Source organism: Aulonocara stuartgranti (genome assembly GCF_965226115.1).
Source record: "Aulonocara stuartgranti genome assembly, chromosome: 20".
Classification (NCBI taxonomy): domain Eukaryota; kingdom Metazoa; phylum Chordata; class Actinopteri; order Cichliformes; family Cichlidae; genus Aulonocara; species Aulonocara stuartgranti.
Window position 1 is genome coordinate 25,280,313 of NC_138956.1, and position 13,625 is coordinate 25,293,937.

The 13,625-nt window shown below is 42.1% G+C and overlaps 1 protein-coding gene across 6 annotated transcripts in view; it reads right to left on the reverse strand.

The window, feature by feature from the left end:
- The window catches only part of LOC309696737 (membrane-associated guanylate kinase, WW and PDZ domain-containing protein 1-like), a 92,764-nt gene that overhangs the window by 23,620 nt on the left and 55,519 nt on the right, over positions 1-13,625 (reverse strand). The window contains exons 3-12 of one of the 6 annotated variants that reach the window (XM_082518096.1): positions 13,325-13,444; positions 11,359-11,547; positions 9,969-10,236; positions 9,302-9,384; positions 8,675-8,710; positions 6,142-6,199; positions 5,873-5,985; positions 4,464-4,586; positions 3,139-3,324; positions 2,311-2,922 (exon numbers count right to left, since the gene is read on the reverse strand). In XM_082518096.1, coding sequence (XP_082374222.1) covers positions 2,311-2,922; positions 3,139-3,324; positions 4,464-4,586; positions 5,873-5,985; positions 6,142-6,199; positions 8,675-8,710; positions 9,302-9,384; positions 9,969-10,236; positions 11,359-11,547; positions 13,325-13,444 — 1,788 coding nt within the window. Of the gene's footprint in view, positions 1-2,310; positions 2,923-3,138; positions 3,325-4,463; positions 4,587-5,872; positions 5,986-6,141; positions 6,200-8,674; positions 8,714-9,301; positions 9,385-9,639; positions 9,723-9,968; positions 10,237-11,358; positions 11,548-13,324; positions 13,445-13,625 lie in introns of those variants that run through there. The other 5 variants (XM_082518097.1, XM_082518099.1, XM_082518100.1 and 2 more) reach the window with 5 other exon arrangements.

A 13,625-nucleotide genomic window follows, 5' to 3' on the forward strand; every position in this document is an offset into this window, starting at 1 on the left:
CCTATCTACAGCAGATGAACACAATCAAGTATGTCTCTAAAAAACAGGGAAAAAAATTCAGCAAAGATGTGACTCATCATCTTTGCTGGATTTTTCGGCCCCTCACTTGATCCATCTACTGTTTACTCATCAAAAATGGTCTCGGGCTGTCAAGAAGCTTGACTTCTTTAGGAAGGGAAACTGGCTGAGAAGTGCCAAACTACAAATATCTGGACTGAAAAATCAGTGGCAACAGGTATTAATGGCAGGTTTTTTTCCCCACTTTGGTTCAAATCATTGTCAGTAATGGAAGGTCAGAAGCCATGTGTGACCATGTGTAGCCTTTATAGCCATCTGTAAAACATAAGGCAGATCGAACCATGGTTAGGGACTGGATTTCAGACAGTGGTGTCAGAATCTATGGAACTATGGATGCAGGAAAGTATCATCAGATCAGTGCTATCTATCTAAATGGCAACGGCTTAAGTTTCAAACATGATAATGATCCCAAACACACTGCTAATGCAGGAAAAGCATATCTGGGTAGAAGAAAAAACTGATAATGGAACACTATCAGTCATGGATTGGCCTCCTCAGAACCCAGACCTCATTATTTAAAGATTGTGGGATCATCTTGATAGAGAATGGAACAAAAGGCAGCCAACTAACTTCCTAAGAAGAGCTTTGAGTGTCCTTCAAGAAGCCTAGAGAACTATTCCTGAAGACTACTTGAAAGAAACATGCAAAGGCAGATTTATATAATGTGTGCTCAATAGTCACTTGAACAGCTACTCTGATAGTATCATAAGATGGTCTTTAGTGAAATTTGCATTAAACATACTTCAAAGATGTTGCATTGGTCAGCGCACACTGCATGCTTGCAGATGTAAGTCACATTGTAACAGTTTTGTCCTTCTCTCTGAATTTTGCTCGAGGTCATCTTTTGTCATCAAAGCTCTGAACTGGCAGTCTTTGTTTAGAGGCTTTTACGAGGTTTATCTCACAGTTATCAATGTTATTCTCAGACAGCAGCCCTGCGCTAGACTGGCAGCCTATTCAGGGTGTACCCCACCTTTCACCCTATGACAGCTGGGATAGGTTCCAGGTACCCCGTGACCTTGAACTGGATGTCAGCTGTTAATAAAAGGTATTATGCAGCAGCCTGTGGTTGTGTACTTTGTCCTTCATCACCTGGTCACTCACCTGATCCAACAGTAATGGCAGGTTGATATCAAACATAATGGAGATGATCTACGTTGCTGTCAGTCACCAGTGACTGCCTATGGCCTCCTCCTTCCTTTTGCACCTCTCCCTCTCTGCTCTGTCAGGGGGAAATACTGCTCTGCATCCATATTATTCTCTCTCCCACACTGGTCCATAATGATGCTGACATTTAACACAATACAGTGGTGTTATTCCAGCTGCAGTGCACAAGGTCAGCTCATTAGAGGACATAATTGATGTGGGGTGCAACCTGCCACTAATACAGATCTGGGTCAGCCAACATGAATGACAATTTAACAACAATAAGGACTCAACACAAACGAGGGACCTTGAATGTCATTCAGTAGCCACGTGAATACTCTAAACTCTGTCACGCAAAATGATTTGTTGACATTTCAGCGAGAGAAACGTTTAACTCCGGGTCGTTTCAGGTCAAAAGTGCAACATCTCGGAACAAGATTGGCTAGGGAGCAGATTGAGAAATGAAACGGCCACAATCACGTCAACACAACACCCTCCCCCCCCCCCCCTCAAAAAAAACAACCATTATAGCTGAAGCCAGAATCGAAATTGTTCAACAATGACTTTTCAGGATGCTTTCAGGACCAAAGTAATTTCCAGGGTAATTTGGAAATAAAACACATCAAAACAGAAGATGAGAAGTCACACCAATCGCTCAACATGTCAAATAACTAACATCAGGTAGTAAAAGTGAAGGCCGACTCTGATATACAAGTCCCTGACCTAACGTGCTCCTCCCCCCTCTCATTCATTCATCTCAGCTCTTACCCGTCCTCCCACTCCTTCCCACACTCATCTGCTCGTCCACAGTCATTCTAATTCATCCCATCGTCTCTTTACCTCTTCTCATTTCATCCGCTCTGGTCCGTCCAATTTTCATTCTGCCACCCACTCTCCTCCTCACTTGTCTCTGCTGCTTTTTTCCCCCCCTTATTACTCTTAGTGTGCCAACTGCTCAAGCTGTTGTCTGTTCAGCACTATATTCTTTTGTGTATTGATCTCATAGCCTTTCATGTCAAAACTTGACTACCTGCATCTGTTTCTCCGCCCCTGTTGATATACATTTATAAGACATGTAATACATACCTCTCTGCACCAGCATAGTGACCTCGCTGCCTCTGGGACATTTGCTCAGCAGGTCCACCACCTGGTTGTGACTCATATTTTGGACATTTCTTTTGTTGACCTCCATCAGAATATCTCCCTCCTTTAGGCCACGGCATCGCGGATAGTCCACTATTTGTTTGACCCGCTGACCCCCCCCTGTCAGGCTGTCAGCAATAGTGAAGCCAAAACCTTTGTCTCCCTTCTCCATGTGGATAGTGATGAGCTCGGGCTGGGTGGCTATGGACGAGGCCAAGGTGACCACATCGCTGGTGTAGCCGTGTGAGCCGTTAGACGCCACCTCGGCTGACGGGCTGTGCGGCCGTGGCTCGCGCAAGCCGTTAATGGGTCCGGCCTGGTTGGAAGGTGGGTCAAACGTTTCCTGTCCATTGACGATGATAGGCTCTTTGTCCAATATTGCGACCGAGGTCACCAGGCTAGTGTTGGGGTCATCAGGGTCAAAGGGCAGCGGGTACCCACGACATAAAGACAGATCGACCATGGAGCCGATTGGGATGGATTGGAAGATCTTCACAACCTGAGCATGGGTGTAGCCCAGCACAATGGTGTCATTCACACTGACTATGACATCACCTGCACAAAGAAAGATCACAATATTGGTAATGTTGCCGTTTACAGTTAAAACCCCTACCAGGCCAGATTCACATTACACTGTTAGTGATATCTGGCATTAATCACAGCTGTGTGGCGGTTAGACTCAAAGAATAAAGAGATGCATTCAGAAAACGACAACACAACGTTTTTAAAAAGAAAACAGTGCCCTCTGTGGATGGTGGTCATGTACTGCACCTGTCTCCATCTTGCCATCCAAAGCTGCAGGCCCATCCAGCACTAGACTTTTGATCTGTAGAAACTCATCTGGCTCGTCTCCTCCAACCACAGTAAAACCGAAGCCGCGGCAGCTTTTCTTCAGCTTTGTGTTGATAAAGGTTCCTTTCAGCTCTGCTGGGTTTCTTGTAAAGAAAGGTTTCCCCCCTGCAGAGTGGGGCAGAAAAAAACTCTTGTATCAATCTGCATAACATACATTACAGAACACAAATAACTTTTAGGTGGCATGTTGGGAATTTTGTCCTTCAGATTCAGAAGTCACATGAATTTCTGCAGTTAAATATGTGATGACTATAAAAATGAAAGAAAAGGCACAGTTGTAATTTTTAGTGGAAATGAAAACAAAAATGAATGTTTTTGAAATGACTTTCCTGTTTTCACTCAAACAACACTACTGGTCAAACCACACCCACTTCTCCAGTTGGTATTGAAATTTACACGATGCAGCTTTCATCATTTCTCGGTGTAAAATCATTTTACAACATGTATTCTGAATGAATATGCCCCTAATGTTACTGCAGAATTTTCCCAAAAGTGTTGCATTTATTAGGTTGCTTTGCTTTCACAGCTCTGTTCAGTTCATCCCAAACCAACTTGATGGGTTTTAAAACTGGACACTGTGTTCGTCTGGCATCCTTTGAATCCTACTTTCTTTACTTTATTATTTTCTTTGGTTTGTATTTGTTTGCAATATACAGTATGCCTTTTTGCAGTACTACTTCCCATCTCACAATAATGCATTGATGGTCGAGGTACACATTTTTCTTCAATGCTTTGTATAATAACAGAAGTTGGGAAATTGGCAAGATTTCTTAATCCCCGACAAAGGAGCTGTTTTCTCGGAAACTGACTGTTCTATGAAATGTACCATTTAAGGCTATTAGGTGGACTGCACAGTATTTTGTACAGGATGTAGTTTTGGGACTCTTAAGAACGCATAATGAAAAAAAAAAAAAAGTAGTAAAAGGCTATTTCTCAGCCAAAGCTAAAAATTCCCTAAACAAAGACACGAAATCAGTTCCAGAAAGCTTTCTGGATTGGTTTATGATCATATTTTTTCAGTTTGTTTTTCTGAAGATTGTGTGCAAAGTCCAATTTTGCTCTATTGTAAACTGTATAGAATCCTTCCAAAAATTCCTGGATTCACATCCAGATCCAAATGGACTCCAAAAATTACCTCCTGAGTAACGCCACCCACAAACAGACAAAGAAAAAGCAAGCTGAAACAACTCTTTTGAAAAAACAAAGAGTAATAATATATAAAGTCTATAAACATAATGATTTACGTTTGACTCCTGTAGGGACAGGAGGTAGAGCTGGTGGGACCTGTGGGTCCCTGTAGGTCTCCAGATGGTTTGGTGCGTAGTTTGCCAGTGGAGCTGCTGCAGAGGAGTGCTCCTCTATCCACTCTGCACAGACACATTTGTATCCAAACGTTAATCCACACACGCGCGACACAGAGGTGTATTTACATGCCACACATGCACACAGAAACACTTAACAGCAAAATACACACAAACACGGAGCTGAAAGGAAGTACTATTCATACTTATCTGTACTTCTACTAGTGTTTTTTTGTCGTGTATATCATACTGTTGATCTCAGCAAATGTTATGCAGCAAAATTATATCCGTTGTCGCAAAAGCGTCATATTACAAACACTTTACACAGTCTGAGTGTTAGTACTGTTAAAACAAATGAAAACAATTAATAGAAATGGATGTTGTTACTCTGTTATTCTTTGACTTACATCATGCAAACTGTGAAATGCAGTTATCACATTTTGTGGGTTGTGGAGCGTGTGAAGAGTAATGTTTTCATGCAGTCAGTGGCACTTTTAAAAATATGCTGAGTTACTTATGAGTGAGTCACTTCTGTTCTCCGATGTTCTTATGGACGTACAGGCAGCTTTTAAATCACAGCAGTTGTGTCTGTGTTGCGTTGCCATTAGACTAGACTGTCTGCCACTGTATTGAATTTTTTTGCGTACCTTGAACAGCAGTGACTTAAACTGAGTTGATCATATCTGAGTTTGAATGAATAAATAATAGACAAAGTTTACTTCTGAGATGAAAAAAAAAGAAGAGATACTGGAACCAATTGAATTTGCTCGTGGATTGGCACAGCTAAGAAATAAGAATAGAGCATATGGCTATAAAGGCAGAATACTGTTGCATTAGTATAGCAAGCAGGCCAGTTAATTTGCTGCTAATATACTGCGTTTCAATGCATTTTATTACTGTTAGTGCATCATCGTGAGCCCTTATCCTCATGCATGTATCTTTGCCTCACCTCTTTCAGTCTTTTCACCCTCGACTGCCAACTCAAAGTTTTTGAATCTCTAAAGCAAACATCATTCTTGCCTTTTCATGGTAATGCAGGATAAATGATCAAATACAAAATGGCACTTATGACTATAAATCACATAAATTAAAACCTAAACATCAAAGACAACCCCTGGCTTGGGCCAGTTCTACTTTTGTGAAACGTCCTTATGAGAATCCATTTTTAATCCTTTGGATTTCAGTAACAATAATATATATTTATATTGCCCCCCCCCCCGTTAAAGTCGAATTAATTCAGAGACAAGAAGTCTGGCCAAAGCCCTGGATAGCAGTGGACAAACTATAAGGACATGACACTGACAGACATGAAGAAAGAAAGAAATGGTGCCGTGCCAGGGCAGGAAACGAACCTCGAATATACCGCTCACCTTCTGGAGGCTGCGGCTGTTGCTGCTGCTCAAGGATTTTTCGACGCCGCGCCTCCCCCACCGGGTTCTCATATTGAGTCTTCCTGTTTATATGACTGAGACAGAGGGCGAGAGGGAGAGAGAACAAGATAATAACTTGGAGACTGATTAGTCTCAGATTCACTTAAGCAGAGAAGAGATTTGTAAAAGGGTGTTTCATCTGGAAAAACCCCGTTTGTCTTTGCAAGCTGCCAATAAGGAGATTCACTTACTCTACATAGTACACCCCATACACTGGGTCATCTATCCTCTCCCATCCTGGAGGCAGCTCTGAAATAGAGAAGGTACACAGCATTGAAGACAAAAATTACATTTTAGCAGAGCTCAGTGGGATAGTTTGGTTTGGGTAACACAGTCTTTCAGTCCCACAGTTATAGGAGAAAAACTATTTCACTAGAAAGGACATGCTGCCTTTATCCCAACAATGGATTTTAACATACATGCCAAAAGGGGATGAAATTGTAGTTTTGGTTTTGTCCTGCTGACCACTGAAAAACACTTTTCATCGTCCATGTTAAAACTTCAGCTTTATTACCAGGGGTGCACATAAGTGGTCGCAGGTGCACATTCGCTGTCAAAATAAAAGACACACACCAGATAAGAAGTTGCAACGCGCGTTTGCGTACATAAGATTTTCTGGAGGATGACAGACATTTGTTTCGAACTCTTAAAGATGTCAAAGAAGCAAGCTCCTTTAAGCAGTTACTTTGGTGTTCCTCCACCTCCAAAGAAATGTCAGAAGGAGTCCGAACAGCAAAAGAAGCGCGTATTCTTGGAAAAGTGGTTGCAGAAGGTGAGCTGGCTTCAAACAAATGATGAACGCACAGAGATGTGGTGCAGAATATGCTGTGAAAATCCGCAAACGCGCGTTGCAACTTCTTATCTGGTGCGCGTCTTTTATTTTGACAGCGAATGTGCAGCTGCGGACCACTTATGTGCACCCCTGGTTATTACTTTTTGTAAAACTGTGCTTGGAGCACAAACTCTTCTCTTTTCCCTTTACATCGTAAGGATTTCAATCCATGGGTAATAAAGTATTATTAAATAATAAGCTGGATCTCTCTCCAGCTGCCTGTAACCAATTTTAACATCCTCATTATGGCCAAAACACAATAACTGAGAAAATAACACCAAACAGCTTCAAACAAGACCGCAAAGACATGTGGCTACAAATGTAGTCTGACCATTTAATAAATAACTGAAAAGCATGATGCAGTTATTTTGCTAAGTATTACCATACATTACATCACTACCTCTGTGAACACACCCCTACACATTGTACACAGACCTAACCACATTTCATGACCACGCGCCTATTAAACTGACATGTTCCCATTAAGATGTTGGCATCTCAGATCTCCTATCTCGCTGTATTTGATTTCAGACAAAGACATTACCTCCTTGTGTTCCTGTGGGCTTCTCTGAAGTCCAGTAAACACTTTTATAAGAGTCTAGATTTCACAATCAATAATCACAGACCGTCTGCATCTGAGCAGCCTGGAATAATAAAGGCTCGAAGCCAGACATTCAGAGTCTTGTTTAAGACCGAGCTTGCGTTCCATTGCATGGCTGTTTGTGTTACTTGCAAATGGGATGAGAATCAGCAGCTGAGCAATTTGCCTGCTTGCGAGAAAACTCTGAGTGCATATATGTACCTGTGTCCCCAGTGAAACCTCAGTATAACGGATTACAAATGGTACTAGTGCACTTAGGGCTAATAACTCTTCTTGTTCATGCAGTAAAATATCACGTTTTATTGCATCCGATGCAGATTACATGAGTCAGATCTCCTAAAACAAACAAGAATCTTGGAAAAAAATTCAGGTCCAACAATAGCATACAGTATATTTCACTGTAATGCATGTGATGGATAAATACTGGGATTTCATTACAAGCCTAAAGCCTATAGAGATATATCTAGATAGAAGAGCAAGAAATATAAAACCCAACAGCCAAAAATCGACATGCACTAAGATGCAAGTTATGATGGTACACTGGACGGATTTATTTGCTATCCTTGAACTGACGCCATCTTCACTGCACTATTCTCACGTGGGTGAAATCAGACATTACACAGGCTTTGTAGTTTGGAGCGGGCAGATTAAAGATTGAACATCCATTCTGATGTATTCTTACTAATAGTTCTGCTTGATAATGTTGTGAGATATTCGAGAAAAAAAAACATATTTTTTTCCACAAAATCCAGTAGAATATATTATGGTCATCATCCCTCGCCACCCATGAGATGAAAATATAACTTTGCATTAGAGCAGGGGTGTCCAACTCCAGTCCTCGAGAGCTACTGTCCTGCACTTTTAGATGCATCCTTGTTCCGACACACCTGTATCAAATGAATAGCTTGTTATCAGGCCGTTGCCAAACTTGATGGCATGCTGAAGAGGTAATCCAACCATTTGATTTAGCTGTGCTGGAGCAGGGATGCATCTAAAAGCTGCAGGACAGTAGCTCTTGAGGACTGGAGTTGGACACCCCTGCACTAGAGCATCATGCATGCTTGTTTTTGCTTTTTTTTTTTTTTTTTAAAAACAACTCATTTAAACCCTTGTAGCTACCTTTGCTCTAAACTAAATTAATATATCTTCCTTACAGAATTCAGGGCCTTGCATTTGAAACCGATGCCCAATTAAATTTCCTCTTTGAGATGATCAGTTTTGAATGGCATCTTTGAAATAATATAATTTTAATATAGCAAAACATCCTCCATAAAACCTCCAAAAACCTTACCTAGATCACTCTCCAGGTCTTCTGTATGTATCCCTTCTTCTCCAAGGACAAAGCAGGATGAAACAAAGAAGAGAAAATGAAGAGGAAAAAAAAGGGATGATAGCAGATGGAAGGTGGATCATAGATGCAGGAATCCAAAGCAAATAAGGAATGACGTGACCAGTCAGAGAAAGACAAAGAAAAAGGGAAAACCCTTAGAAAAAGACTGACTTGGGCTATAACAACATCTCAAAATGCCCTGAGAAATCTAGTGAGACTTGGGGTGCCATTCTAGATTTCACCACTTGATGGGGTAATTATGCAATTTGTGTTTGGAGTGAGCTGTAAACAAAGTGTCATTTGGAATTAATCAAATGTTTTTTTCTGTTTATTTGAAAATTATGTCAGGTTTTGATGACAGTAGAGCTAACAACAAGACAAATGTAGCACATTCCAATTTCTAACAAATCTTTCAATCAAAACCAAATGAGTGTACTAAAAACAGCACCAGAAATTAACAACAGCATCACAACAATAAACAAGAGGAGCCTCACTTCTGAGACCCCGAGCATCCCCTGCTGTTCCTGAACCACTACACAGGAGTGTGGATGAACGCTTTGATTTAATAAATGAGGAATAGAAGCTTACCATCATCGTCACACTCTTCCAGCGGTCTGGAGGCTCTGTCTCTACACCGAGGATCCAGCCATGATGTGGTCTTTGTATTGTGGCTGAGAGGAAGCAAACAAGAGAACCGAATAATTCAACACAGGCCGTCAGACTGACACAGCAGGGGGACACGAATGCATCAATGAGAATTAGGAAAAACACGTCAGCAAGTTTACAGCGGACAGAAGGTGTGCTGCAAACACAAATGAAAAGAACAGAGAGGCACAGCAAGGAAATAAACAGTAAGCGACCTGACTTTTCCCTCAATTGTTAAACAAGAACATTCTGTAATTCAGTGATAGCAGAAATGAACATACAAGCTCTGAAAATACACAGCCATGTCCTGGTGTTGTGCCTTTGCCGTGCTGCAGAGAGGACAGAGAGGTGGAGGTAGTCAGGTGATCAGGATGTGATCTCCTTTTGAGATCGGGACATGCAGGGATTAACAGGAAAGCAGTAGCACCCAGGGGGCTGGGCAGGTTGGCTGGGAAGGCCTAAAAACCAAATCAAGTGGGAAGACAAGCAACTGGACGAACAAAAGGGATAATAGTGCAGGTAAAATGCAGAAAACACCGACTACAGCGTGAGCCATGGCCAAAAAAAAAAATGTATAAACAGGCGGCGTCGAGAGTCTGCTGATACATACTCTATGAAGTAAAGTTCCCCGTTCTCAGTATAAGCCATCTCCCAGTTTTCAGGCATTGGTCCCAGCGGGTCTTCTGGAGAGACCTGTGGTTCTGCAAGGGTTTGCTGCCCGCTTTCTGCAGTAGAGGTGGCCGCATTGTTCAGAACACAGGATAGAGCATTGTCACGTGCAGGGTACGGCCGGAGAATGCCGCTGCGGCTCTCATCCTGGTCGTTAGGGTTACCTGTGCACAGCAAAGGAGAGGGAAAGAGACTACGTACTAAGGATCCTGGGTGACGTAACAACAACACAGCACAACAACAGAAAACAAACAAAATAATAATCACATTTCATGCATGCAGGAAAGGAAGAGATTAAAAAAAGCAAACATGCTCAGTCTTTATTCTCTTTAGACCACATCAGGCAACTCTAGCCACACTAAAGTGCTAGCACTTCTCCCTTCTTCTGCTTGGTTCCCGCCCATTTCTAGTGTATTGAAAAGGGTCACAGGAATATGCTAATTTCCTCAGCAACTGTCTCTCAAACTCACTTTGACCCCCACCCGTTTTACCTCTCTGCCCACAGGCCTTTTTCTCCTAAAGCTAGTCAATCCCAACCCCCATTCCCATTCCTTCCCCAGTTTTGGCCAAATATCCTCCACCACTTCCGTGGGCTTTTCAGGGTTGATCAAATGCAAATTCAACACTCTGGCAGCCTAGCAGGGGGACACAGAGAGGGCATAGTTTCACAGGATCAAGTTAAAAAAAAACAAAAAAACAAGACACCATGTCTTGCACTCAAAACAGGATAAACCCCCTCAGAAGAAAGAAAATCGTGAAAAACTTTGGCTCATTCTTTAGTTTTTTTGTTTAGGAATTAGTTTATAACAGCAGCTAATCTCTTGACATATGCTGAGAATCAGCAGGCATAAACATGATTTCAATCAGCCACGGGACAAATATTCAGAATTGGTATGTGAGTAAATGTTAGGGGCAATTTAGTGAGAAAGCTTTAAAAAAAATAGTGTAGTTATTGAAACCAGAGCAAGGTGGTGGCAAGGAGAAAATTCTGAACACTGAGTGCAGTTTGTAATCTAAACCTTCCCCCACTACACCCCTCCTCACAGGCAGATGGCAGTGTTTGGAGGCTCACAGAAAAGGAATCAGCATCACAAAGACATGATGTAACCGCCAGACACCCATCACCGTACAGCAGAGGAGAGGATAATAAACATACACACATTATCTCTTTCCTTCTGTGTTCCTAATCTTGGGCACATACATGTTTACCGAGACACGCTTAAACAAACATCCAGTGGAGAAGAAGCAAAGCACACGCGGGGAATGCTACACATGCGGAAACCAAGGAAAGCTGGATTTCCAAACTTTGGGATCGGCAGCGTTGCCCTCACCTGTAAAACTGTTGTTCATTTCCGTGGCCTGGTCGTCATCGTCGTCGTCAGCAGGCACTACGCGGGCGTTTTGCATGTCATTGTAGGACTTCGTGCGTGTTGGGGTGGACTGATGGGAGCCTGCATCACTGAGAATCACTGTCCCAATGATGGGCTGCCTTGGCGGCTTGGGGGTCCCATAATAGTTACCTAGGCAACAAGGAGGACATTAGTATGCTTGAGAGAGACGCAGAAGGAGGGAGAGCGAGAAACAGAGAAAGGAAGACGGGGATAAAAATGAAAGAGTTGGGGACAGGAAGATAAGCAGGAAGAGCATCTATGAAACCTCCTAATCTTACGCTAGGTGGAAAAGACATAAAGCTGGATCACAATCTGACTAGAAATTGCAGAAATAAGAAGCTGGTTGGAAAGCTAAAAGATTTTAGTTTGGATTTGAGGCTTTAAAGCATAGCGATCAAAACTGTGGACCAGCTCAGCACACAGCTTGTTTTAGCCACTTTTTAGCTCCAAAAAATTGTTTTGGGGAAGTGGGAATCAATATTACATCCTTGAGTATGTTTTTAGTATCGTGTGACAAGCTACTTAGTGTTTGATTGTCAAAGATTAAGCAAAATCTAACACAAACAAAGAAACAGCTTGTTCAATATAACGCTGGTCTGATCACAAGGTCTGGGTTTTGTGGGAAACTGAGTCCTCAAAGTACTCTTCAAGTTAGTATATAATGTATATGCTGTATAGTGTTATGTACACCGCATAATGCCAGTGTGAACTCAATAGCCATACATTCAATCAATTAACTACTCTGCAGTTGAAACTGGCCAGGGGAACCAGTTAGCGCAGCTTTGCATTAGAAAAGAAAAACAACTAAACTAGCTCCGTCCATGGGTTACAAAAAAAAATAAAAATAAATCCCCCACCTACAAGCCTATCTGAGATGTAAAAGAAAAAAAAAAGCAACTGACCGTAAACAAGAACCACTTCCAGCTATTACCAGAAGCAGTGAATTATTGCTTGCCTGCCTGATAAAAATATACTCATTGTCTTTCTTGCAAAACTCAATAAATCAATACAGTATGTTACACCCCGCAGCCAGTTTGATGAGCTTTGACTTAAGACTGGAAGCAGGGAGAAAAGGGTAACCTGCCCTATCCAGAGACAAACTGCAATTCTGAATTTATGCTCAGCTGAGCTACCCATGTGGATTCTATAGCTTTACATTTTCATGCATGTGACCCGTATGACTCTTCTATCTTTAAACTTAAAAGGAAGACAAGAACATTTGGCAGATGGTCAAGCCATCATTTAAATTTGGTTATATCCCCTCCCTTCATTTCAACTCTTCCACTAAAATCAAATTTTAAAAAAGTGGCATTTTCTAAAGTTATTTCTATAGTTATATTTAGAGACATTTGAACATCTCAAACAGATTTTGCTGAGAATCAATCATCCAATCTTCATCTACTAGCATGGATGGCCACAGCCTCCTGTGGATAGGTATTTGACATTGTCTGCGTGAAAGGAAGAAACGTGCCAACACAGAGCAGAGTCGGTGCCAAGCAGATTAATGTCGTAACATTCCCTCCCAACCAAGCCCATGCACACGCACACACAAATCTGTGTGCATAACACACTGCCTTGTGAACAGGCACGCACGCGCCCACAACAACGCACACAAACACACAGGTTTGTGTTAGTATGAGACTTAGCGCTGCACAGCACCGTCCTAATCAGAGTGAGAGGGCCAGATGTGGAGTGACCTGCTGTCTCCTGATGCATCTCCTCCCATCATGCACTGTATAATCAGAATCAACTGAATGCATGCTTTTGTAGCCTGCCTACATGTAGGAAACACTGATGGCTGCTACGCTCATTGTATCTGTGGAGAATGAGGACACCTGCGCAATCATGAGTCACATGAAGTGCCAGTTATGATCATTATCATCATCATCACCCTCCTCCTCCTCACCTTCATATGTTCCTATTTCCAGTAGCGTGCCACTCTCCTCAAGTTCTAGGAACTCCTCCACAGACAGGAAATTGTAATCCACCCCTGGGACCTCTCCGTCTCTAGGGGGGCGGGTTGTACCTAGGGGTAGGAAAAAAAACAAAATAAGCTGCTGAAGTCAACCCTTATCTTTAGGATAGAATGACAGCAAAATAAGACTTTTCCTCCTTGCGCAACATGTTCAATATACTTCTCTCTCTCAACTGAAAAATCTGTCATTAATGTTAGAAATGCAGCCAGCGCTGCAAGATTCATTCAGCTT